General features: G+C 37.9%; 1 protein-coding gene across 1 annotated transcript in view; it reads left to right on the forward strand.

The window, feature by feature from the left end:
• Window positions 1-27,889, forward strand: part of TBCA (tubulin folding cofactor A) — an 83,094-nt gene that overhangs the window by 45,803 nt on the left and 9,402 nt on the right. The window contains exon 2 of the mRNA XM_040225915.1: window positions 22,285-22,390. Within this exon, the coding sequence (XP_040081849.1) occupies window positions 22,285-22,390 (106 nt within the window). The remainder of the gene's footprint in view (window positions 1-22,284; window positions 22,391-27,889) is intronic.

Raw genomic sequence — 27,889 nt, forward strand, 5'->3', positions numbered from 1 at the left:
GAGGAAAATAGAGTATGCAATATTTCTCAAGATTATCTGTTCATAGAAACCTTTTTATTTTCACTGTATCTGTTCACATCTCTTGAAATAGCATTCCTTTTTCTAATGTGAAAACAAACAGTTGTTGCCACATTTGAAAAATGGCAGTTTGGTGATATTTACATGATCTGTTAAAGGATAGATTTTCTCCCCTGTTGTTCATTCATCAAGTTGTGGCCCCATAGACTGCAGTGCACCAGGCTTCCCCGTCCCTCACCATCTCCTGGAGTTTGCCCAAGTTGACGTCTTTGGTGGGGTGATGCCATCCAACCATCTCATTCTCTGTCACCCTGTTCCCTTCCTGCCTTCATTCTTTCCTAGCATTAGGGTCTTTTCCAGTGAGTCAGCTGTTTGCATCAGGTGGCCAAAGACTGGGACTTAAGCTTTCGCATCAGTCCTTCCTCCCCTCTGTAAACAAGTTTGAGCCTGCCACTGTGTGTCTTTCTTTAACCCCAGATGCTGTAGTTATTATGTGGGCTTTTCAGGGTGACCAGAGAAAAAGATGTTTGTTATATTCACAGGTTATCATGGTAATCTGTCCACAGAAACAGGATCCTGAAAGATTCTATCAAGTAACTCATGAGAAATAGTCCAGGAAAACTGTGTAGAATATCTTGCAACAAGTTGTAACATTCCTAAAATGCTGTAATAAGATTATTTGTATGTTATTCTGTTTTCGTGAGACCCAAGTTAGAGGTTTTTCATGTTTCTACATGCTATTACAGGCTAACATGTGTTTGTGGAACCAAGAGCTAAAGCTGGAGTGCCTCCTGGTGTGAAAATGCAACATTTTAGAACAGTACTTACTGACAAATTCAGAATTGGATGTAAAAATGATTATTTTACTCTGAGTAAAGAAGAATAAAAGGGTGGCGTATTAGAGATAATACAAATGTTCTTAAAACTGCAGACTATAATATGATACAGAGAAGAAAGATTAGGCAAGTCATTGGGAATCACTAAACTAACCTTATAATAAGAAAATTTTACCATCAAATATTCAAACAGATTTGCTGCTATTGAAAGTGTGTCAAATACAACTCTTATTATCAAGTACTCTTACCAATTACTTAGAAGTGGTATTTAAGCAGTTTAAGACTTAGAAATTTGACTTAGCTTTTTAAAAATGCTTTATATGTGGTAGAATACAAAATAAATATACACTGAAAGTGGAACCTTTAACATACCAGCTTACTATATACACACACATACACACCTTTTGATAGGAATATAATATGAAAATTATTTTCAACTCTTGCATAAGAATGGAAATTATTAAGTTAATTATTATTTTGTCAATCTTCTGTACAAAGGACTTAAGACCTCAATATCAGTAATATAAAAATAGAAGAAATATTCGTACATGTTTCTTCTTGAACCATTGTGACCTAATGAGCAAACCTTAGTACAACAAATTGAGTAAACACATTATGTATCAGAGTACTTTTGTATAATGCTAATAATCTCAAAGACATAAATTCTCTTCTGGATCCTAGATCCGTACAACTGAAAAATTGGCTCCCATTTTTTTTTTCCAGTAGTTTCAAGAATAACCTGAATTGCTGAATCACCCAAGAATAATTACTGTAGTAAAATATCATTAAATTAAGCTTATTTTATAATTTGACAAAATTCAGGTATCCTAACTGATGTTAGCTTTTATTATCTAAGAGAAGTGACAGTAATCAGTTGGCCTAAGTGATTTGGCTGGATGGCATCACTGACTCGATGGACATGAGTCTGAGTGAACTCCAGGAGGTGGTGATGGACAGGGAGGCCTGGCGTGCTGAGATTCATGGGGTCGCACAGAGTCGGACACAACTGAAGCCACTTAGCAGCAGCAGCACAGCATATAGTTCATAATTTTTCTGAATGCTTTAGGCATACTGAACTGTTTCACAGAGTGGAGTAGTAGTGATGGATATTCCTTTGCTAATACTCTGGTCTTCCAGGGTCCTTCTTCAGATGCTACCTTAAATCCCTTTTGGCACTAAGTTGTGTATAACAATTTTGGAAGTAAATGATCAGTGATAATAATACAGATACAGTTCATCCAGTATATGCTGTGTACCTACCTTGTTTCAGGTTCCCTTCTTTTCATGCATCTCAGTTGACTGGCTTTGTTTTTTTGGTAACTGCATCACATTCTTGGCTCATACTGAGCTTGTAGACAAGTTTGCTTTTTTTCCCTGAGCTGCTCAGAAGCCAGGCCTACTTTATCCAGTATTCGTGTGATTCTGATGTTGACAGCTCAAACTGGGGAAATGGGTATTATTTTAGAGCGGGAGATGATGAAATAGTCAGTTTTCAACCTGCTTCAGTTAGTTGCTGGTGGGATGTCTAAACAGAGATGTTATAAAGACAGGATATAGGTCTGGACAGAAGATAGAAAGTCAAGTGGATAGAGAGGTTTGTGATTTTAGGTAGTAATTAAAATTGTCTGTGTTTTTGTATGGAGATGCAGTATCTCTGGGAGGTGCTATTGCTTTCCCATACAGACTCAAGCAGGAGCTATCCATAATAATCTTTTTATAGCCCTTTTGTTAGTAGTACACACTTTTCAGTATCACGGACTTTTAAAGGACTGGAGGATTCGTGTAATAATTAGTTTTACATTTCTGTTTTTTGAATTATTCTTATTTATTACTCACCAAGATTCACAGTATCGCACAAAATATAGTGATATTGATTTTGTATTTAGCATGCATCAGTTTAGCTGTTTATAAAATGTCTTATTTATTAAAAGTAATTAAAAATATATTTTACTTGAGGAGTGATTATAACTTGAACTGTCTTCAATTTAATGGGTTAATTAATGGTACAGGAAGATGAAAAGGTAACAAATACTATCAGACTAAGCATTAATTGTTCTTTTAGGATAGCTAAGAAATTGATAACTTGTTGCTTCCAGTGGTGGGACTGAGCAACTCAGGGCATGGAGTGTAGATGTTGGGTTGCCTTTTCACTTTGTATTGTTTTGTGTGATTGAAGGTTTCAAGCATGGGATGATTTTACGTTTGGAACAGGTAAGGAAATTTAAAGCTTATTTACTTTAAACATGAGATAGTATGATGTTTAAAAAGCATTGGTACTTTAAGTTAGAAATCCTAATTTCACAGTTTCCTGGCCAGCCTGGCCTTAAATGAGTCATTTCACCTCTTTAAAAATGAGGGTGGTGATTGCTGCCCTGATTACCACTCAGGGTCCTTGTGAGTTCATTTAGTAAACGTATCTGTGAGGTACACACTGATAGGTGCTGGTAGGAGACATCCCAGTCCTCAGGGCATCCACCTTCAAGTGTAGATGTAGATGAAATTGTAGCTTATATTTTATTTATAATTTGTATAATGGAGATGAATATGCTATAAACATTCACAGGGCAGGTCCATAGTGGCAGCTTGGGGAGTGGGAGGGTAGGGACCCAGGGATCGAACCTAGGCCTCTCCTACATTGCAGGCAGATTCTTTACCATCTGAGCTACCAGGGAAGCTCATATAAACATCTGACCCCCATAATAGTTCATAGACATTAATATTTAGCTACTTAATGCTCATTCTTATGTAAGTTACAGTTTAGGGGCATTGATAATTTGCTATTTAATCTTTAACATTGATAATTTGCTATTTAGTCTTTAACATCCAGTATCCTCTAGGTTGGGCTTCCCAGGTGGGTCAGTGGTAAAGAATCTGCCTGCCAATGCAGGAGGTGCATGCTGGATCCCGGGGTCAGAAAGATCCCCTGGAGGAGGAAATGGCAACCCACTCCAGTGTCTTGCCTGCGAAATCCCATGGACAGACAAGCCTGTTGGGCTGTAGTCCATGGGGTCGCAAAAGAGTCAGACACGACTTAGCAACTGCCTTCCACCATACCAACATCCTGTAAGCTACAGAAGTACTTTGTGAATTGAAAATATAGATACAATATAGTGTTATTTATTATGAATATTAGCCTCTGGTAAACACCATGATTAATAAAAATAAACACGAGTTTTTAAAGTTTTATTCTGGTTTAGTTTTGTTTTGGTTGTTTTTGGCCTGTGCTGTGCAGCTTGAGGGATCTCAGTTCCCACAACTAGGGATTGAACCCAGGCCATGGCAGCAAAAACCTGGTATCCTACTCACTAGTACTCCAGGTATCAGGGATTTTGCAAAAATTCATACAGAATATTTCTTAATACAGTGGAAAACATAAAATTGGGTATTGTATAGGTAATTCCCTCTTTGTATTGTATTTATTTGTATTTGGGAAGAAAAAAGATGAGCTATCTCAATTTCTAAGTGAGTTATCAGTTTAAAACACACTAGTCCAAAGTAAAGAAGCGTTATTTCTGTAGTTGCAGGACAGTCTTCTGTTCTTAATGACTTTATCATCTGAGACGATAGAAAATAGTAATAGAAAGTAAATAAAAATAAAAGAAAATAAGAATAGAGAAGAAAACTATATTTGGCTTAAACTATGTTTCTTATACAATAGGAAATCTCGAAGTATGGTGCATTCACAGTTGTTAAATCACTAGTTTAATACCATCTTCAAAGATTCAAGTTCTCTGACATCTCAGAGTGACCTATCCTTTTAGTATGGATATCCTCATGATCCCAAGGTGGCAGGTGTCACACATAGGTGACAGTGTCTAGGGGAGAAAAGAGAATTATACCTGCTTATATCAAGATTGCCAGGAGAAATATCAGTAACCTCAGATATGCAGATGATACTACCCTTACGGCAGAAAGTGAAGAGGAACTAAAAAGCCTCTTGATGAAAGTGAAAGTGGAGAGTGAAAAAGTTGGCTTAAAGCTCAACATTCAGAAAACGAAGATCATGGCATCTGGTCCCATCACTTCATGGGAAATAGATGGGGAAACAGTGGAAACAGTGTCAGACTTTATTTTTTTGGATTCCAAAATCACTGCAGATGGTGATTGCAGCCATGTAATTAAAAGACACTCCTTGGAAGAAAAGTTATGACCAACCTAGATAGCATATTCAAAAGCAGAGATATTACTTTGCCAACAAAGGTCCATCTAGTCAAGGCTATGGTTTTTCCAGTGGTCATGTATGGGTGTGAGTTGGACTGTGAAGAAAGCTGAGTGCTGAAGAATTGATGCTTTTGAACTGTGGTGTTGGAGAAGACTCTTGAGAGTCCCTTGGACTGCAAGGAGATCCAACCAGTCCATCCTAAGGGAGATCAGTCCTGGGTGTTCATTGGAAGGACTGATGCTAAGCTGAAACTCCAGTACTTTTGGCCACCTCATGTGAAGAGTTGACTCATTGGAAAAGACTCTGATGCTGGGAGGGATTGAGGGCAAGAGGAGAAGGGGACGAAAGAGGATGAGATGGCTGGATGGCATCACCAACTCGATGGACATGAGTTAGAGTGAACTCCGGGAGTTGGTGATGGACAGGGAGGCCTGGCATGCTGCAATTCATGGGATCGCAGAGTTGGACACGACTGAGTGACTGAACTGAACTGAACTGATATCATATTTAGGAAGACTGACAAAATTCTCAGAAGCCCCCAGCAAAAGCTACTTTAAAAATACAAATGGAATATTTCAAACAAGTAGGAGGGCTTCCCTGGCAGCTCAGCTGGTAAAGAATCTGCTGCAATGCAGGAGACCCTGGTTTGATTCCTTGGTCAGGAAAATTCGCTGGAGAAGGGATAGGCTACCCACTCCTGTATTCTTGGGCTTCCCTTGTGGCTCAACCGGTAAAGAATCCACCTGCAATGCAGGAAACCTGGGTTCAATCCCTGGGTTGGGAAGATCCTCTGGAAAAGGGAAAAGCTACCCACTCCAGTATTCTGGCCTGGAGAATTCCATGGACTGTATAGTCCAAACAAATAGGACAAGACATATTTTGCTCATAGGTCTATTTTAAAAGTTGAAAATGAGTAAATTGATTATAAATATATATAGTTTAAAATATGATATATTTATAAGATTACATTTTTTTCTCATTGTATCCCATGCTGCTCAAAGGATACTATTCTTATAAATCAGGTTAAATTAGTTTTCTTTTTCATCAGTTGCTTCATATTACAGCTATAACTGTGTCAAGGGGTAGGGTCTGGAGGGGCATATTTTTCCTGGGGTTTCTAATGGTCTTTCATTTTTCCATTATTGTGGGGGGCGCATATAAATGATTTCTACTTTTTTACTCATTATTCTTCTTAGAGATGTGCCTGTAAGACGCCACACTAAGATTTTTGTTTAGAGTGAATGCTTTCCAGGCCTACAACACATTTAATATTAACACTGGGATTTTTTTTTCCTTCATTAGACATTTGTATTACATTGACCATGATTTCTTTTCTTGATATTCATCTTCAGTTTGCTGCGGTACATTCAGAAAGGGGGCAGAGTAGATGAATTTTTGAATTTTTATATAGAAAAAAAATTTTACCTGGCCTATGACGTCTTTTTTTTTTTTTTAAATACCAGAAACATTTTGTATTAGGGTATAGCTGATTAACAATGTTGTGATAGAACAGTGAAGGGACTCAGTCACACATACACATTTATCCCTTCTCCTCTATTCCCCCCAAGCCCCCATCCAGGCTGGCACATAACACTGAGCAGAGTTCCATGTACTATACAATAGGTTTTTGTTGGTTATCCATTTAAAATATAGCAGCCGGTACATGACCTTCCTAAAGTGAAGGGGCCTCACTATTGCCATAGGTGATGGTGTCCTTCCAAAGAGCGTTATCAATTCAGTTCAGTTCAGTCGCTCAGTCGTGTTCGACTCTTTGCAACGCCATGAATTGCAGCACGCCTGTCCATCACCAACTCCCGGAGTTCACCCAGACTCATATCCATCGAGTTGGTGATGCCATCCAGCCACCTCATCCTCTGTTGTCCCTTTCTCCTCCTGCCCCCAATCCCTCCCAGCATCAGAGTCTTCTAATGAGTTAACTTTTCGTCTGAGGTGGCCAAAGTACTAGAGTTTCAGCTTTAGCATCATTCCTTCCAAAGAAATCCCAGGACTGATCTCCTTCAGAATGGACTGGTTGGATCTGCTTGCAGTCCAAGGCACTCTCAAGAGTCTTCTCCAACACCACAGTTCAAAAGCATCAATTCTTCAGCACTCAGCTTTCTCCACAGTCGAACTCTCACATCCATACATGACCACTGGAAAAACCATAGCCTTGACTAGACGGACCTTTGTTGGTAAAGTAATGTCTCTGCTTTTAAAACCTCAAATAGCCAAAGCAATCTTGAGAAAGAAGAATGGAACTGGAGGAATCAACCTGCCTGACTTCAGGCTCTACTACAAAGCCACAGTCATTAAGGCAGTATGGTACTGGCACAAAGACAGACATATAGATCAATGGAACAAAATAGAAAGCCCAGGGATAAATCCACGCACCTATGGATACCTTATCTTTGACAAAGGAGGCAAGAATATACAGTGGATTAAAGACAATCTCTTTAACAAGTGGTGCTGGGAAAACTGGTCAACCACTTGTAGAAGAATGAAATTAGAACACTTTCTAACACCATACACAAAAATAAACTCAAAATGGCCTACGACTTCTTTCTTCACTTTTCCACAAGATTTACTTGTTTCTTTCAGATCTTAACTCACATATCTCATTCTCAAAGATGCCTTCCCAGACCATCCTGTTTTAAATTGTGAATCCCCTATTACCAGTTTTTCTTGACTGCTTTTTATCTTAGAGCATTTTCACAGTGTAACATGCCTATATATTTTGCTTATTGTCTTTATTTTGCTGCTAAAAATGCCACAGGGCAGACAATTTTGTAATTTTGTTCACTGGTATATCCTTGGTACATAAAATGTCTGGCACACAGTAGCCCCTCAGTAAATAATTGATGAATTAGTTAGTGAATTTTCCTATCACTATTATAGTTATAAATCTAGATTTTAAATTGTTTTCTATCAGAACTTTGAAGGGATTGCTCCATTGTCTTTTGATATCTAGAATTATTAATATGAAATGCAAAATTTTTATAGGTGACCTATTTCTTCTGCTTTTGAAAGCTTTTGTATTTTTGGATCTCTGGAAATTTTCAACAATGTACATAAACATGAGGTTTTGTCGCTGATTCTAGCTGGCACTTAGGAATCCCTTTCAATTAAGATTGTAGTTTTTTATAGCTCTGGGAAAAGGTATTCCTTTTTATTATTATTAAAGTATAGTTGATTTACAGTGCTGTGTTAGTTTCAGGTGTACAGCAAAGTGATCTGGTTACATACATGCTTTTTGCAGTTATTTTCCATTACATGGTATTACACAGTACTGAATATAGTTCCCCGTGCTATACAGTAAATTCTCATTTATTTTATGTTGCATTTGTTGATCCCACACTCCCAATTTATCCCTGCCCCAGTTCTTCCCCTGATTTTTTACTGTATCACTATTTACAACTTCTGTTGGTTATTAGGTTTATCTTCTTTTCCCTTGATGTTCATTTTCCTTATTTTTCTCATTTTAATTTTAAATCTCTTTAATATAGGTTTTGATATGCTTATTAATATTTAAACAGTGAAATTCGGCATGCTATTTTCTTTGCCTATGATGAAATAACAAATAGTAAGCTAAGATACAATAGATTAATATTGGTATTTTGTTTATGAGTACTATTAGGATAATTTATCATATCAGTATGAAAAGGAAGTATTCATTAGTAAATGATCACTAGTTTACTGGAAAAGGGTTTAGTTTAATTTCTCCTCAGGTAATATATATTTTAAATATTATATAATAAAATATTACATATCTATAAAATTTATGAGCAGGGATGTTCATCACAGTATTATTTATATGGAGATGGACTAACAGCATAATACTTAATTTAATAAGCTGTCATACGGGTATTATGGAATGCTTTGCAGCCACTAACAGCTGTATTTTTAAAGAATGTTTAATGACATTGAAAATGAGACACTTTCCCAATTATCCATCTATCTATTTCTTTACAGTTGACCCTTGAACAACATGAGTTTGAAATGTGTAGGTCCACTTATATGTGGATTTTTTTTTAAAAAGTGTAATTTTACAAACATGTATTTTTGTATTTTTGTATCAAAAATATACATGGTTAAATTTGATTATGTGGAACCAGATGGAAAGCGTTGACTATAAAGATACATGTGGATTTTTGACTGTGAGGAGGATTGGCACCCCTTAACTCTAGAGTTATTCAAGGATCAACTGTGTGTGTATAATACAAATTTTCAAACATACGTGTTTAAAAATAGTGAAAAATATTCAAAACAATACAGGTTTCATAACCCTTTATATAAAACTGTTGGACCCATATGTATTTCTGAATTCCAAGTTTTTTAGATTTTAGGACTGTAATATATGTATTTACAAAATAGCATCTAGAGAATTATTCTGTAATCAAGCAAAGTCACATTTCTACAGTGAAACGTGATTGTTCACATTAGGTAGGATACCTAGAATCTATAAATATTTTCATTTCGGTTGAGATCACACTTTGCTGCTAAATGAGTTTAACCCTAACTTAACTCTTAAGTTACAATTTTTTAAAAATGTTTTTGGAATTTTAGATTTATGTGCATTTTGAATCAATAGTAGTTACTTTGTGCAATGAGATTATGAATGATTTTAAAATTTTATTCTTTGTAATTTTTCAAATGTTTCTGTATTTATAGGAGCATATGCATGTTTCAAAAAAAATTTTAGTAATTTAAAAGCTGTGACTATATATACTTGATTTTTCTTATTCAATCTTAGCCTCTCCTAGAGGAGAGTCCAATTTACCAGGAGCTATTCATTCATAGATTTAACTATACTATTTTAATAAACATAGATAACTTCATAAGTTTAAGGGAAATTAATATTGCAAACATAATACCATTTTACTCTCTTTTATCAGAAATTTACTAACTCATACAACTCCAGTTGTTTAACAGGATGCCAAGGAGAAGTAGGAAATTTTAGATATTGCAGACTGGGTATCACTTGATACTACCATTTTGGAAAGCAATTGGGCCATATCTAATAAAGTTGAAATTGTGTATATACTCTGTAAAACCTCTTCCATGTCATGTGACTTGTCATCAATACATTGATTTATACTGTTTGAAAGTGGAACTTTTTCAATTTCTCTTGCATCCTGCTTTAGCATTTTATTTATTGTAATTTTACATACTGGTATTACTGGGTTCTCACTGTAATTTTTCCTTTTGAGAGGGCAGTATTTTTGCTATTCAATAACTTGCTTCCTGAGCCTTTTCACAATATGGCTTCTCTTTAAACAAAAGATGCTTCTTGCTTCTTTGATATTCTAATAGTCATATGAATATTTAGCACCTTTACTTGTCAAATGTGATACGTAGTTGAGTGTCTTCAATTTTGCCAAGGCCATGGCTGCTGTTTTCCATGGACAACCACATGGAATAGGATGACTAGGATTACCACCCAGAATTGTCAGTGGATCTAGGCAGAAAACGAAGAAGAACTAAAGAGCCTCTTGATGAAAGTGAAAGAGGAGAGGGAAGAAGTTGGCTTAAAACTCAACATGCATAAAACTAAGATCATGGCATCTGGTCCCATCACTTCATGGCAGATAGATGGGAAACAGTGGAAACAGTGAGAGACTTTATTTTGGGGGGCCCCCAAATCACTGCAGATGGTGACTGCAGCCATGAAATTAAAAGACTTGCTCCTTGGAAGAAAAGTTATGACCAGCCGAGACAGAAAATTCTGAAAGAGATGGGAATACCAGAGTACCTGACCTGCCTCTTGAGAAACCTATATACAGGTTAGGAAGCAACAGTTAGAACTGGACATGGAACAACAGACTGGTTCCAAATAGGAAAAGGAATACGTCAAGGCTGTATATTGTCACCCTGCATATTTAACTTATATGCAGATTACATCATGAGAAACACTAGGCTGGAAGAAGCACAAGCTGGAATCAAGATTGCCAGAGAAATATGAATAACTTCAGATATGCAGATGACACCACTCTTATGGCAGAAAGTGAAGAGGAACTAAAAAGCCTCTTGATGAAAGTGAAAGTAGAGAGTGAAAAACATGGCTTAAATCTCAACGTTCAGAAAACGAAGATCATGGCATCTGGTCCCATCACTTCATGGGAAATAGATGGGGAAACAGTGTCAGACTTATTTTTCTGAGCTCCAAAATCACTGCAGATGGTGATTGCAGCCATGAAATTAAAAGACGCTTACTCCTTAGAAGAAAAGTTATGACCAACCTAGATAGTATATTCAAAAGCAGAGACATTACTTTGCCAACAAAGGTCCATCTAGTCAAGGCTGTGGTTTTTCCTGTGGTCATGTATGGATGTGAGAGTTGGACTGTGAAGAAAGCTGAGTGCTGAAGAATTGATGCTTTTGAACTGTGGTGTTGGAGAAGACTCTTGAGGGTCCCTTGGACTGCAAGGAGATCCAACCAGTCCATTCTGAAAGAGATCAGCCCTGGGATTTCTTTGGAAGGAATGATGCTGAAGCTGAAACTCCAGTACTTTGGCCACCTCATGTGAAGAGTTGATTCATTGGAAAAGACTCTGATGCTGGGAGGGATTGAGGGCAGGAGGAGAAAGGGACAACAGAGGATGAGATGGCTGGATGGCATCACCGACTCGATGGACTTGAGTCTGAGTGACCTCCGGGAGTTGGTGATGGACAGGGAGGCCTGGCGTGCTGCGATTCATGGGGTCACAAAGAGTCGGACAGACACGACTGAGTGACTGAACTGAACTGAAACAGCATATGAAAAAGCAGAGACATTACTTTGCCAACAAAGGTCCATAGTCATATATGGATGTGAGAGTTGGACTGTAAAGAAAGCTGAGCGCCAGAGAATTAATATTTTTGAACTGTGGTGTTGGAGAAGACTCTTTGTGAATCTCTTGGACTGCAAGGAGATCCAACCAGTCCATCCTACAGGAAATCAGTCCTGAACATTCCTGGGCAGAACTGATGCTGAAATTGCAACTCCAGTACTTTTTTCACCTGATACGAAGAACTGACTGAATTGAAAAGACCCTGATGCTGGGAAAGATTGAAGGTGGGAGTAGAAGGGGACAACGGAGGATGAGATGGTTGGATGGAGTCAACAACATGATGGACATGAGTTTGAGTAGGCTCTGGGAGTTGGTGATGGACGGGAAGCCATGGGGTCACAAAGAATCAGATGTGACTGAAGTGAGGCATAGAAGTTAGCTCTTTCATTGTATACTTTCTCAAAAATCACTGTATTTGTCTTACTTCTGAAATTTTGTGAGTCACTTTTGTTTCACTTCAGAATTGTCTTATATATCTCTTTAAATTGAAAATGTTAAAAGACATTGGTGAGATTTTTAGACTCAACTTTTTATTCCTTCAACAAACATTGAGTGTCTGTGCTGTGCTGTACTAAGTTGCTTCAGTCATGTCTGCCTCTTTGTTGTCCCAGGAACTGTAGCCTGCCAGACTCCTCTGTTCATGGAGTTCTCCAGGCAAGAATACTGGAGTGGGTTGCCATTTCCTCCTCCAGGGGATCTTCCCAACCCAGGGATCAAACCGTGTCTCTTATGTCTCCTGCATTGGCAGGTGGGTTCTTTACCACTAGCCCTTTGAGTATCTACTATGTGTCAATTACAGATCAGGAATAGAGTACAAATACAGCCTAATCCCATCCTCAAGGAATTTAAGACCTAACAGGTAAGACTTGGTTTTAGTGTAGTGTGGTATATGCTGAGATAGTTAAGTAGGGGTTGGATAGAGTTGAGGTCTTTGAAATCAGTGGTCAGCAACCCTTTTTTGTAAAGGACCAAGAAATGTATATTTTAGACTTTGGGAGCCATATCTGTCACAACTGCTCATCTCTGCTGTCATTTTGTGAAAACAGGTATAAAGGATACGTAAATGAATGAGCATGGCTGTGTTTTAGTAAAATGTTATTTATGGGCACTGAAATTTGAATTCCTGTGATTTTAACATGTCACAACATTTTTTTTTAACCATTTAAAAATATGAAAACTGTGTTATACTGTCAGACCATACAAAGACAGATGGCAGGCCAAATTCAGCTCATTGGCCATAGCTTGCCAACCCTTATTCTACACTTTAGAATTACAGAATATTATTGAATGTGGTTCCTTCTGATAGCTTATCCAGTCCTAGCTACTTTTATTTACTAGAGGAGTTTACTAACCTGTCATCTTTAGGAATATTGAAAGTGTCATTGCTAATCCCAGTGGTTTCCGATTATCCCTGACATTCTGAATACTAATTGTGATTCTGTTACAATAATAAAAGCAACAATACTAATCTATTACGCTGAGGATATGCATGTTTCCCAGCACACATGTTCTAACCTTCGTTGCTTACGGGGTAGAGTGTAAGGCTTGAGTGTTTGAGAACCAGGGACTTGTGTGCGTTGTGGACTTGGGGGGCAGCTGAATAGCAGCGCACGTGAAGCAGCACCACACCTAAAACGGGCAGCAGCCTTTGCTTAGTTCCGTCCAGCAGTATGAACGCAGCCTCATATTCCCTGATGAAAAAGATCCAAGAGAAGCCGGAAATCCAGACTTAAGCTCCCGGTTGTTTAATTAGGTGGCAGATGTTTGGGATTCTTTTTTCATTCTTTTTGTGAATAAAATAAAACCCTCTTTAGGTCTCATTTCAGCAACTGGCCATCTGTGTCCTAGCAAGTTTCATTTTCTGTTTCAAAGGAACTTTTAGAGAAGTATCTACAGTGAGACTCATCAATGATTTTATTTTGAAATTTTAAATCTCAGCATATTTTTGTCTTAGTACTGAAAATTATTATTAAAGCAGTTTAAATCTATAAGTCAAATGCAAATTTCTGGACATGCTGTTCACATGTTCAGCTGTTGTTAAGTCTAAGTCTGAATATATCCACTATTTGCAGCTTTCTCCTATAGCTGAATTTATGGTCACAAGCTTTTTTTCTTTTTCTTTTTATTAATATCTTTATTGTGATGTAATTCATATACCTTATAAATCACCCATTGTACAGTCTGTGTTTTTAGTATATTTACAGAATTGTGCAACTGTCACCACAGGCATTTTTAAAACTTTTTTTTTTTAATCTATTTCGGCTGTGCTGGGTCTTGGTTGCAGCACACGGGATATTCGATCTTCATTGGGGCATGTGGAATCTTTAGTTGTGGCCTGTGGAATCTAGTTCCCTGACCAAGCATCGAACCCAAGCTCCCTACATTGACAGCAGGGAGATTTAGCCACTGGATCAGCAGGGATTAGATCTGATAGAGTGCCTAAAGAACTATGGATGGATTTGTGACATTGTACAGGAGGCAGGGATCAAAACCATCCCCCCCAAAAAAGGGAAAATGGTTGTCTGAGGAGAACTTACACATAACTGGGAAAAGAAGAGAGCTGAAAGGCAAAGGAGAAAAGGAAAGATATATCCATTCAAATGCAGAGTTCCAAAGAATAGCAAGGAGAGATAAGAAAGCCTTTCACAGTGATCAGTGCAAAGAAATAGAGGAAGACAATAGAATGGTAAAGTCTAGAGATCTCTTCAAGAAACTTAGATATACCAAGGGAGCATTTCATGCACAGATGGGCACAATAAAGGACAGAATGGTATGGACCTAACAGAAGCAGAAGATATTGAGAAGAGGTGGAAAGAATACACAGAACTGTACAAAAAAAGATCTTCATGACCCAGATAATCACAATGGTGTGATCACTCACCTAGAGCCAGACATCCTGGAATGTGAAGTCAAGTGGGCCTTAGGAGGCATCACTACAAACAAAGCTAGTGGAGGTGATGGAATTCCAGTTGAGCTATTTCAAATCCTGAAAGATGATCCTGTGAAAGTGTTGCACTTAGTATGCCAGCAACTTTGGAAAACTCAGCAGTGGCCACAGGACTGGAAAAGGTCAGTTTTCATTCCAATCCCAAAGAAAGGCGATGCCAAAGAATGCTCAAACTACCACACAGTTGCACTCATCTCACATGCTAGTAAAGTAATGCTCAAAATTCTCCAAGCCAGGCTTCAGCAATACGTGAACCATGAACTTCCAGATGATCAAGCTGGTTTTAGAACGGGCAGAGGAACCAGAGATCAAATTGCCAATATCAGCTGGATCATTGAAAAAGCAAGAGAGTTCCAGAAAAACATCTATTTCTGCTTTATTGACTATGCCAAAGCCTTTGACTGTGTGGATCACAATAAACTGTGGACAATTCTGAAAGAGATGAGCATACCAGACCACCTGATCTGCCTCTTGAGAAATCTGTATGCAGGTCAGGAAGCAACAGTTAGAACTGGACATGGAACAACAGACTGGTTCCTAATTGGGAAGGCAGTATTTCAAGGCTATATATTGTCACCTTGCTTATTTAACTTATATCCAGAGTACATCATGAGAAATGCCAGGCTGGCATTCAGAAGCATGAGCCGAAATCAAGATAGCCAGGAGAAATGTCAATAACCTCAGATATGCAGATGACACCACCCTTATGGCAGAAAGCAAAGAAGAACTAAGGAACCTCTTGATGAAAGTGAAAGTGGAGAGTGAAAAAGTTGGCTTAAAATTCAACATTCAAAAAACTATGACCATGGCATCCAGTCCCATGACTTCATGGCAAATAGATGGGGAAACAATGAAAACAATGAGAGACTTTATTTTGGGGTGCTCCAAAATCACTGCAGATGGTGACTGCAGCCATGAAATTAAAAGACACTTGCTCCTTGGAAGAAAAGTTGTGACCAACCTAGATAGCATATTAAAAAGCAGAGACATTGCTTTGCCAACAAAGGTTGTCTAGTCAAAGATTTGGTTTTTCCAGTAGTCATATATGGAAGCGAGAGTTGGACTGTAAAGAAAGCTGAGCACCGAAAAATTGATGCTTTTGAAGTGTGGTGTTGGAGAAGAGTATTAAGAGTCCTTGGATAGCAAGGATATCCAACCAGCCCATCCGAAAGGAATTGAGTCCTAAATATTCGTTGGAAGAACTTATGCTGAAGCTGAAACTCTAATACTTGGCCACCTGATATAAAGAACTGACTCATTTGAAAAGAACCCGGTGCTGGGAGAGATTGAAGGTGGGAGGAGAGGGGGATGACAGAGCATGAGATGGCTGGATGGCATCACTGACTCAATGGACATGAGTCTGAGTAAACTCCAGGAGTTGGTGATGGACAGGGAGGCCTGACATGCTGCAGTCCATGGGGTTGCAAAGAGTCAGACACGACTGAGCAACCGAACTGAAGTGAACGACCAGGGAAGTCCCTGGAAGGTTTTCATTACCACCAAACCCTTTAGCTTTTACCCTCCTATTTCCCCCATCCTTGTTGTTGTTTTAGTCCCTGAGTTGCATCCGACTCTTGGCGAGCCCATCGTCTGTATCCCTCCAGGCTCCTTTGTCCGTGGTATTTTCCCAGGCAAGGTTACTAGAGTGGGTTGCCATTTCCTTCTCCAGACAGTCTTCTCCACCGAGAAATCGAACCCTCATCTCCTGGATTGGCAGGTGAATTCTTTACCACCGAGACACCAGGGAAGCCCCATCCCCCATCCTAGGCAATCTCTAATTTACCTTCTGTTTCTGTAGATTTACCTGTACTCTAAATAGAATCATACAATATGTGGCTTTTATGGGTGGCTTCTTTCATTTAGCATAATGTTTTTAATGTCCATCCAGATTATAACGTGATTCAGTAATTCATTTTTTGTATGCTATTGTTCCATTGTATGGTATACCATACATTGTCCATTCATCAGTTCGTGGACTTTTGCGTTGTTTCCACTTTTTACCTCTGCATGCATAATGCTGCACTGAGCATTCATGTACAAGTTTTCATGTAGACATATGTTTGCATTTCCATTGGGTATATACTTAGGAGTGGAATTCCTGAGATATGTGGTAACTCTGTATTTAACTTTTTGAGGAATGGCCACGCTTCTAAAGCAGTTGTACCAGTTTACATTTCCACTGGCAGTGTTTGATGGCTTCAGTTTTTCCACATTCTTGTTAATAACACTTGTTATTATCTGACTTTTTGACTATAAACTTCCTAATGGGTGTGAAGTGCTATCTCTCTGTGGTTTTATTTGTATTTCTCTAGTGACTAATGATGATGTTGAGCATCTTTCCATTTGCTGATTGGGCACCTGTATATCATCTTTAAAGAAATGTCTATTCAGCTTGCCTATTTTTTAATTGGATTTTTAAAAACTTTTTTAAATTATTGAGTTGTAAAAGTTCTTTATATGTTCTAGATACAGGTTTCTTATCCAGTATATGCTTTGCAGATATTTTCTCCCATTCTGTGGTTGTCTTTTCACTTTCCTGATAGTCTTTTGAAGCACAAAATTTTTTGATCTTGATGAAGGTCAGCACTTTTTTTTTTTGCCACTTTAGTTTTTAATTGAAGGATAATTGCTTTACAGAATTTTGTTGTTTTCTGTCAGACATCAACAAGAATAGGTACACTCATGTCCCCTCCCTCCTGAACTTCCCTCCTAACTCCCTCCCCACCCCACCCTTCGAGATTGTCACAGAGCCCCTGTTTGAGTTCCCTGAGTCAGACAGCAAATTCCCACTGGCTGGCTGTTTTACATATGGTAATGTAAATTTCCATGTTACTCTCCATACATCTCAGCCTCTCCTCCCTTCTCGCTGTGTCCATAAGTCTGTTCTCCATGTCTGTTTCTCCACTGCTGCCATGCAGATAAATTCATCAGTACTATCTTTCTCGATTTCACATATATTAGTCAGCTGCAGTTCATGGGGTCGCAATGAGTCAGCTGCAGTCCATGGGGTCGCAATGAGTCGGACACGACTGAAGCCACTGAGCACGGCATATGATGTTTATATTTCTCGTTCTGACTTACTTCACTCTGTATAATAGGCTCTGGGCTCGTCCACCTCATGAGAACTGACTCAAATGTGGTCCTTTTTATGGCTGTAATATTTCATTTTATATATGTACCACAGCTTCTTTATCCACTCATGTGTCCGTGGACATCTTGGTTGCTTCCATGCTCTAGCTATTGTAAAAAGTGCTGCAATGAAAATTGGGTACATGTGTCTTTTTCATACCTCAGGGTGTATGCCTAGGAGTGGGTTTGCTGGGTCATACGGTGGTTTTATTCCTAGCTTTTTAAGGAATCTCCATACCGTCTTCTATAATGGCTGTATCAGTTTACATTCCCACCAGCAATTCTCCATGCCCTCTCCAGCATTGATTGTAGACTTTTTGATGATGGCCATTCTGACCGGTGTGAGGTGGTATCTCATTGTAGTTTTAATTTGCATTTCTCTAATAATGAGTGATGTTGAGCATCTTTTCATGTGTTTGTTAGCCATCTGTATGTCTTCTTTGGAGACATGTCTGTTTAGGTCTTTTTCCCACTTTTTGATTGGATTGTTTGTTTTTCTGGTGTTGAGTTGTATGAGCTGCTTGTATATTTGGGAAATTCTATGTCACTTGTTTCCTTTGCTATTATTTTCTCCCATTTTGAGGGTTGTCTTTTCACCTTGTTGGTCGTTTCCTTTGATGCGCAAAAAGCTTTTAAGTTTAATTAGGCCCTATTTGTTTATTTTTATTTCCATTACTCTAGGAGATGGGTCATAGAAGATCTTGCTTTGATTTATGTCACTGAGTTTTCTGCCTATGTTTTCCTTTAAGTGTTTTATAGTTTCTGGTCTTACATTTAGTTCTTTAATCTGTTTTGAGTTTATCTTTGTGTATGGCATTATGTTCTGATTTCATTTTGCATGTAGCTGTCCAGTATTCCCCACATCACTTATTGAAGAAGCTATCTTTGCCACATTGTATATTCTTGCCTTTTTTGTCACAAATAAGTTACCTATAGGTGCATGGGTTTAAGGTCAGCATTTTTGTTTCTTGTGCTTTTGGTGTCATATATAAAACTCCAAATCCAAAGTCATCAAGATTTACCTACATTTTTCTTTCAAAACTTTTATAACTTTTGCTTTTTATATTGATCCATTTTGAGTTAATTTTTGTATGTGGTATGAGGTGAGGAGGGAGGTAGAAATCATAGGCTTTTAACCTCAAAAATCAAACCAAAGGTAAAATGTCTGAAAATACTAATAAATAAATACACAAGTAAGTAGCAGGAGGCACATGAAACAAGACTGCCCAGTTGGTCGTAATTGTTACGTGGAGTGATGAGTATGACTGACTACATATTTGAAATCGCTTTGTGTCCATACAGAGACAGTTAAATAGTTTGTTCTCATTTGGTTATTATTACCCTGATAGCCGTCATTTCTTAAAATTTCTCCTTATGTATGTCCTTTTCTATTGCTTTTTTATTTCTTTATTTTGCTTTTCTATGTTTATTTATCTAACTGCTAAAAGTGACCAAATTTTGAACTTGCTGTGTTTCTCTGTACATGTGGGTTTGTAGGGCTAATAAACATTTTCAGTTAACTATGCCTTTAAAATATAATAAGTTATGGCTTTATATTTATTTGTACTTTAATAGCATTTGAAAACTAGCAAAAGAGCTCAGTGTTTAGAGAAGTACAGCTATTAGATATATTTTGGTATCTTTCTAATTGAATTTTGCTTTATTCCAGACAATTTAGAAAATATAGCTAAAAGAAAAACTAGCAGACTTTAAAATAATTCAAAATTGTGCCACTCCGAAATTAATTATAAGCATCTAATTTTCTAAATAAAAGTAATACTTACATATGGGGGGGGAACCCTGAAACTTTTATTGAGAGGCATAAAATGAAAGCTTATTTACCTCCCAGCTGACCACCCCTACCCCATATCACTAGGGCTTTTCTTCTCGGGTAACCACAAATAGATAGTTGCCCAGGTATGTTTTGTTACTTGTTATTTGAGAATCTTTTGTTGTTTGTTTATATTCATGGCAGCGTAAAATTTATACCTATTTGGTACTTTTTTTTTCACTTTGAGATATGTCAGGATGAGAATTTAAAGGTCACATTCTACTATAAATACTGTTAACATTTTGTTATATTTCTTTCCATCTATGTTGCTAGTGCATGATCATGAAGAACAAAGCTGAGCCTTGCTGTACAACTCAAAATTCCAAACTGGAACATTTTAGTGTTTTAATATTTAGTATGCATTTTATGTGGTGATTTAAATCCAGACTTTAAATCTAACTTTAAAACCTTCTAGATAGTATGACAAAAGATTTTTTAGATTTGTGAACTTATTTTAATTGTTAGAATATGAAAATTATATTATTTTTTGAAATACATTTAATCTTCCTTTCAAATAATTAGACAGAAGCTGTCCTCTAGTATGATTTTTAAATTCCTTCCCAGAGCATAGTTCTAGAAGTAAGTTATCAAGCCAGGGGGAGAAAGCTACTTTTAATAGGTATGGAACTGTGAACTTTTTTTCCTTCTGTTCCTAAGATAATATGTATATAGGAATATTAGTGTTTTCTTGAACTGCACTTGTCTTTTACATTAAAAGTTTGATTAACAAGAACTAGGGGAGATGGCACTATTATGATTAATTGAATTTTGATTATCTCAGGAATAATCAGTAGAACTTTGTATTGCTCTGTTCTTTATTGTGGGAAATCTTCCTGATCTATATCAATACCTTTTCTTGCTTTAATAAATACTTGTTTCCACTGCTTGTCTGTGCAAAAACCATATCTAAATTATATATCCCAGTCCTTCACACAAGGAAGATCAGATGTAAAATTAAGTACATGATAAATACTTTTTAAAGATTTTGTTGTTGAAAATAACTTAATCTTTCTTTCTTTGGGATTTGGCATGCAATATTCTGACTCATTTCCCAGCAAACTGAGCTTTTACCATTAGGTTGTTTCAGGTACATGTGTAAAAGTTTGGATCAGTTCAGTTCAGTTCAGTTCCTCAGTCGTGTCTGACTCTTTGCCACCCCATGAATCACAGCATGCCAGGCCTCCTTGTCCATCACCAACTCCCCGAGTTCACCCAAACTCATGTCCATCGAGTCAGTGATGCCATCCAGCCATCTCATCCTCTGTTGTCCCTTCTCCTCCTGCCCTCAATCCCTCCCAGCATCAGGGTCTTTTCCAATGAGTCAGCTCTTTGCATGAGGTGGCCAAAGTATTGGAGTTTCAGCTTTAGCATCAGTCCTTCCAATGAATACCCAGGACTGATCTCCTTTAGAATGGACTGGATGGATCTCCTTGCAGTCCAAGGGACTCTCAAGAGTTTTCTCCAACACCATAGTTCAAAGGCATCAATTCTTCAGTGCTCAGGTTTCTTCTCAGTCCAACTCTCACATCCATACATGACCACTGGAAAAAGCATAGCCTTGAATAGAGCCATAGATGGCCCCAAATAGTCAATAATATGGTACTGGCCCTAACAGACACTTAGATCCATGGAACAAAATAGAAGTCCAGAAATGAACCCACACTCATATGGTCAATTAATCTATGACAAAGGAGACAAGAATATACAATGTGGAAAAGATAGTCTCTTCAATAAATGTTGTTGGGAAAACTTCTTTTCATGCAGAATGAAACTGGAACACTTTGTTGCACCATATTCAAAAATAAACTCAAAATGGGTTAGACTTGAATGTAAGATCTTAAATCATAAAACTCCTAGAAGAAAATATAGACAGTTACCTCATTTACTTTGGTCTTAGCAGCGTTTTTTTGAATATGTCTCTTTAGCAACATATATGGACCTGGAAGGTGTAGATGCTAAGTGAAATGTCAGACAGAGCAATACCAAAGGATTTCACTTATTGTGGAATCTAAAAAATCAAAACAAATAGACTCATAGATACAGAGAACAAACTGGTGGTTGCCAGAGGGAAGACGGACAAAATAAGTGAAAACGATTAAGAGATACAACTTTGTTGGTTACAGATGATGTATAGTTATTGTGATGATCACTCCGTAATGTATAAAAATATCAAAGCAATATATTATGTACCTTAAACAAATATAATATTATTAATTATAACTTAAATAAATAAAGCAAGCAATAAAGAAATGTTATTTTATATTGTAAATACAATTGCTATAATGGAATGTGTTTTTAATTAAAATTTAAGAATATTATGCTTTGATAAGTTGATTTGCTTTAATCAGGTATAAAATTTTAAGAGTATAAGGCTCATACATCTATAGCTAAAGTATTTTCTTCCCTTCCTTTCTCCCTGTCTAGTTACATATGCTTTTTAAAGTATGCTTTATAGTTACATCGTTTCTTTGTTTCTTGTGGTCAGTTGCTAGAGAGAAAGTTAATTCTCTGAAACATTTTTGGTTTATTTATAGATTGGTCAAAGAAAAAATGATGTATGAAAAAGAAGCAAAACAACAAGAAGAAAAGATTGAAAAAATGAAAGCCGAAGATGGTGAAAATTATGCTATTAAAAAACAGGTAAAATTATTATTTAAGATATAATTTTACCTTAAGACTTCAGTCTACAGTTCCTCTCTAATCTCATACCATCTTATAACTTTAAGTACCATCTTTGTGACCATTCATTTATTTACACAGCAGATATTTATTAAACCCCTGCTACTTGCCAAATGCTGTTTTAGGCACTCTTTTTAGATGTGGCATTAAAACAAGAAAACAAACCCAGAATTCCTGCTTACTTGGCATTCATTCTCATGCCACTATCTGTCTCTGAGCCCGATAGAAAACATTCCAGATGCATGCATTCAACTGATCACCTCTTGACATATCCTGTCCTTTCTGTGTTCAAGCTAAGAATCTTGGTCTTCCCTCAACCCAGCTCATCACCTCCAAAGAAGAAGCTATTCTCGCTCTTGTTTCCCCCCCGTCTCAATAAATGGTACCTCCGCTTACTCAGATGTCAGATACTCACACCAAAACGTACAGGTCTCTTCTTGATCACCAAGCCCTCTTTCTTTCTCCCTTGATTTCTTTCTCTGCTGCCACTATCCCAGTCCAGTCCACTATCACTTCCTGCCTGTACTACTGCAGGAGCCTCTTTGTTGACACTCTGTCTCTTGATAACCCTACATTCCTTTCATACCGCAGTAGCCAGGTTGATTTCTTTAGAATATGTACCATATTACTTATTCTATTACCTAAAATCCAGTGTCTAGTGAATTTAGAATAAAACCCAGATGACACTAGGGAAAAGGAGAATATACAAGAGCTTATATAGATAATATCTCAAGACTTGTTTTTTCAAATCAGCTTTATGAACTCACAGTAGTTTTTATCATATAAATTTTATTATATAGAATGGTAATAATGCATCCTTAGCTCCAGGCTTAATTAAGCAAAATTAATCCCTTAAATTGACTTCTCTGTAGGTAGGTGCTCTCTGTGTTGCTAAAGGAATGCAGTCTCACCTGAAATGTCTTCTTTCTTCAGGCTATCCAAAAAGAGAACTTTCTTATTTTCTTGACTTTCCAGGAGAGCCTGCCTTCCTTTGTGTGTGATACAGCAAAGGGCATTTTTATGGGGGAGGATTTGTAAACAGGTATGTAGGTATAGTATGTCCCCCAGTATGTTTTTTGTAAACTAACTGCTCTTCATAAGGATTTATATATATAATTTAACTTTTTTATTCTTAAAATTATGTTAAATGTTTTTTGACAGCTTCTTCCGTAAATATTCATATCCCCTTTGTACCTCTCTCACTAAGGTACTCTATTTTCCCACATCTAGTGAGAAGCGTTGTAACGTGTATCACTTAATTCACCCAGATCCTGCTTGGATCCCATGCAGCTTGTTTTCCCACTTGTATAGTTTTGTTTAGTTTTTTTCTGCTCTGTGCTTTTTGTCACCAATAATGTATTTTAAAATAGTCTTATAGCTAGAATATGAGTTGTAAGTTACATGGAATAGGGAATGTGTTTCCTTTCTAAATGTTTCTGTGTGGCTCAGTTGAGTCCAACTCTTTACAACCCTGTGGACCACAGCTCCTCCATCCATGGAATTTTCCAGGCAAGCTTACTGGAGGGGTTGCCTTTTCCTACTCCAGGGGATCTTCCCAACCTAGGAATCAAACCTGCATCTCTTGGGTCTTCTGCATTGGCAGGCGGATTCTGTACCACTGCACCACCTTTCTAAACAAAATTCTACAAATAGTGCCACAGATTATCACAGAATCTGTTTTATTTAATTTTTAATATTTGTATATTATATTTCAATAAAATTACTGCTTGATAGGTAAGAATTAACTCTGTTGAATCCTGTTCTAATTGTTATTTGACAATATTAGCCACTTACTGGTTATATCATTGATTGTATATGCAGATATAAAAGGGAAAAAGTGAGTGAAAGTCACTTAGTCGTGTCTGACTCTTTGCAACCCCATGGACAGTCCATGGAGTTCTCCAGGCCAGAATACTGGAGTGGGTAACCTTTCCCTTATCCAGGGGATCTTCCCAACTCAGGGATCAAACCCAGGTCTCCTGCACTGCAGGCAGATAGATTCTTTACCAGCTGAGCCACAAGGGAAGCCCAGGAGTACTGGAGTGGGTAGCCCATCCCTTCTCCAGCAGATCTTCCTGACCCAGGAATTGAACCGGGGTCTCCTGCATTGCAGGTGGCTTCTTTACCCACTGAGCTATCAGGAAAGCCCATAAAAGGGAAAAATATTTATTCAAAAACCCTTTCTACACTCAGCCATGTTGATTCTTCTGTCACAGTGGTCATGGTTTATAACATGATTTCCTAGATTCATAGTCAGCCTAGTACTTAAATTTAAGAATATCATCCCATATCTAATTACAGAGCAATTCATTTTTCATGTTTGCTATTCTCAACCTGCAGTATCTGCAGTTGTTCAGTTTTGTTTAAGAGTCTTGTGGAACTTTGTCTTTACTCTAGCTCAGCCTACATGCCTTTCTTAGTCCCTTTCCCTAGCTTGCCTGTGCTGTTCGTGCAGCCATTTGTGTTTTTCTTGCATGCGAGGGGAGTTGCGTTGCCAGAAGCACTGCTCTGTCCCTAATTGCCTACTGCTTTAAGGCCAGTCATTGCTTCTTGACATTTGCTGATGCCCCTCATAAAAAATAGCAAGAGAGCCAAATGCCAGATTTTGAGGATTCTCTCCTATTTTCCCTGTATTTCCTCTTTTTCTGAGCTAAATGCCATCTGCAGTCATTTCTCACTATCTTGGCTTGTCTCTCACTTGGTTCCATTTGCTCTGGCTTTCCTTTACCTTCTAAACCAGCCCTGTTTTATAACATACACATACAGTGCTGTCCCTATCAAACTTCTTACCTGAAATTGATTACCAAAATTGTTCTCGCCTGGAGTAGGCCTCATTTTGGTTCTTTTAAAGTAAACTAGGCAGAAGTTTTAGGGCCCTAGCAAGCCAAAATACCAGAGTTATTCTGCTGTCCTTCGTTCTCTGGCTAAAAAATATAACACAGTATTCAGAAGTTAGCTGAATATTGATGTTAGTCTTCTTCTGCTTATGATATTCCTCTTTTCCTCAACCTTCCTCATCATACTTAATTTTTACATGAACATAAGTTTTCATTTTTTGAGATAAATGCCCAAATAATTTCTGGATCATGTTAGTACATTTTTTGCTTTAAAAGAAACTACCAAGATCTTTTCTGAGTGGCTGTATTCGTATCATTTTATGTTTATATCAGTCATCTTTGATGGTTTGACTTCTCCACATCCTTGCCATTTGGTGTTATCACTATTTTTTTAAAATTTTGTTTGTTTATTTATTTTTGGCTGTGCCAGGTCTTCATTGCTGCCCAGACTCCCTCCAGTTGCAGTGAGCGGGGCTTCTCTTCCTTGCTGTGTGCAGGCTGCTCACTGCGGTGGCTTCTCTTATGTGGAGCACAGGGCTTCTCGGCTTCTGTAGTTGCTGTATGCAGATTCTAAAGCACTGGCACAGCAGGTGTGGTGCACGGCCTTAGTTGCCCTGTGCCATGCAAAGTCCTCCTGGACCAGGATCAAACCTGTCTCCCCTGCATTGGCAGGCAGATTCTCAACCACTGGACCGGCTGGGGAACCCTGCTGTTATCACTGGTGTTTTCACCATTTTAATTTTGACATTCACCCATCACATCTACATGATTAGTGTATAGTGACAGCTGATTTTGCTTTTAATTTGAATTTCCCTAATGACTAGGAATATAGAACTTCTTCTCATTTGCTGATTGCCCATCTGTACATCCTCTTCAGTGAAATGTCTATCCATGTTTTCTGCTTGTTTTCTAATTAGATATTTTGTTTTAGTTTTGAGAATTTTTAATATTTTCTAGATAAATGCCTTTTGTTGGATATACAGTTTGCAGATATTTTCTTTTAGTCCTTATTTTGTCTTTTTACCCTCTTACTACAATCTTCTATTGACCAACAGTCTTTAATTTTGAGAACATCTCCTTTACAGCTAATGTATCCTTTTGTGAATCATACTTTTGATGTCAAATCTAAGGACTCTGGCTAGACTTTGGTCCTGAAGATTTTCTTGTTTTCTAAAAGTTGTGTGGTTTTATTTATCTCTTACATTCATGGCTTCAATTGAGTTTGAGTTAGTTTTTATTTAAGGTATGTGTGTGTGCTTAGTCGCTCAGTCGTGCCCAACTCTTTGCAACCCCATGGAGTGAGGTCCACCAGGCTCCTCAGTCCATGGGAATTTTGCAGACAAGAATACTGGGAGTGGACTTTCATGCCTTCTTTCACAGGATCTTCCCAACCCAGGGATCAGACCCAGGTCTCCAGCATTGCAGGCAGATTCTTTACGGTCTGAGCCAGCAGGGAAGCCCCTGTAAGGTGTGAGGTTTAGTTAAAGATTCATCTTTTTGCCTGAGTGCCCAGTTCCAGCAGCATTTGTTGAAAAGATTATATCCTTCCTCCACAGAAATGCTTTTGTTCCTTTGTCAGAAACCAGGGGGACTTGTTTGTGTGGATCTGTTTTTGGGTTCTCTTCTGGTCCATTAATCTGTGTCTAACTCTACCAGTACCACACCATCTTGAATACTGTAGCTATATAATGAACCTTAACATTGGGAAGAGTGAGCCCTCTCACTTGCTGCTTTTTCTCTCAGAATTATTTTTCCTAATTTTTTTGCCTTTCTGTAAAAATTTTCAAATAATGATCTCCTTTAAACCTGGAGATCAACTTGGGGAGAATTAATGTCTTTACTATGTTGAATCTTCCAGTCAGTGAACATGGCAAGTCTCTCCAGTTTATTTAGGTCTCATTTCTTTCTTAGAATTGGGTTGGCCAAAAGGTTTATTTGGGTTTTTCCAAATGAACCTTTTGGTCAACCTAATATTTTGTAATTTTCAGCATACAGATCCTGTACATATTTTGTTAGATTTAAACCTAAGTGTTTCTCTTTTCTTTGAGGGTATTGTATTTAGTTTCAGTTTTAGTTTTTAGTTTCAGTTACCAATGCTGTATTTATTGTTAGATATAGAAGTACAGTCAGTTTTTTGTGTGTTGATCTTAAAACCTGCAATCTTGACTTTGCTGACTTCACGGATTAGTTCTCAGAGTTTTGGGTGGATTCCTTCTGACTTTCTACATAACAATCTTGTCATTTGCAAATAAAGACAGTTTCATTTGGGGCTTCCCAGGTGGCACCAGTGGTAAAGAACCTACCTGCCAGTGCCTGAGATGTAAGAGACGTGGGTGCAGTTCCTGGGTCGGGAAGATCCCCTGGAGGAGGAAATGGCAACCCACTCCAGTATTCTTGCTTGGAAAATCCCATGGACAGAGGAGCCTCGTGGGCTACAGTCCACAGAGTCGCAGAGAGTCAGGCACGACTGAGTGGCCAACACGACAGTGCAGTTTCGCTTCTTTTAAATCTGTATGTCTTTTATTTGTTTTTCTTGCCTTGTTGCTCTGGCTGGAGCTTACAGTGCTATGTTGAATAGGAGTGGTGAGAGTGAACATATTTATCTTGTTTTCAGTCTTAAGGG

The sequence above is a fragment of the Oryx dammah genome, unplaced genomic scaffold (assembly GCF_014754425.2).
Source record: "Oryx dammah isolate SB20612 unplaced genomic scaffold, SCBI_Odam_1.1 HiC_scaffold_26, whole genome shotgun sequence".
Lineage (NCBI taxonomy): Eukaryota > Metazoa > Chordata > Mammalia > Artiodactyla > Bovidae > Oryx > Oryx dammah.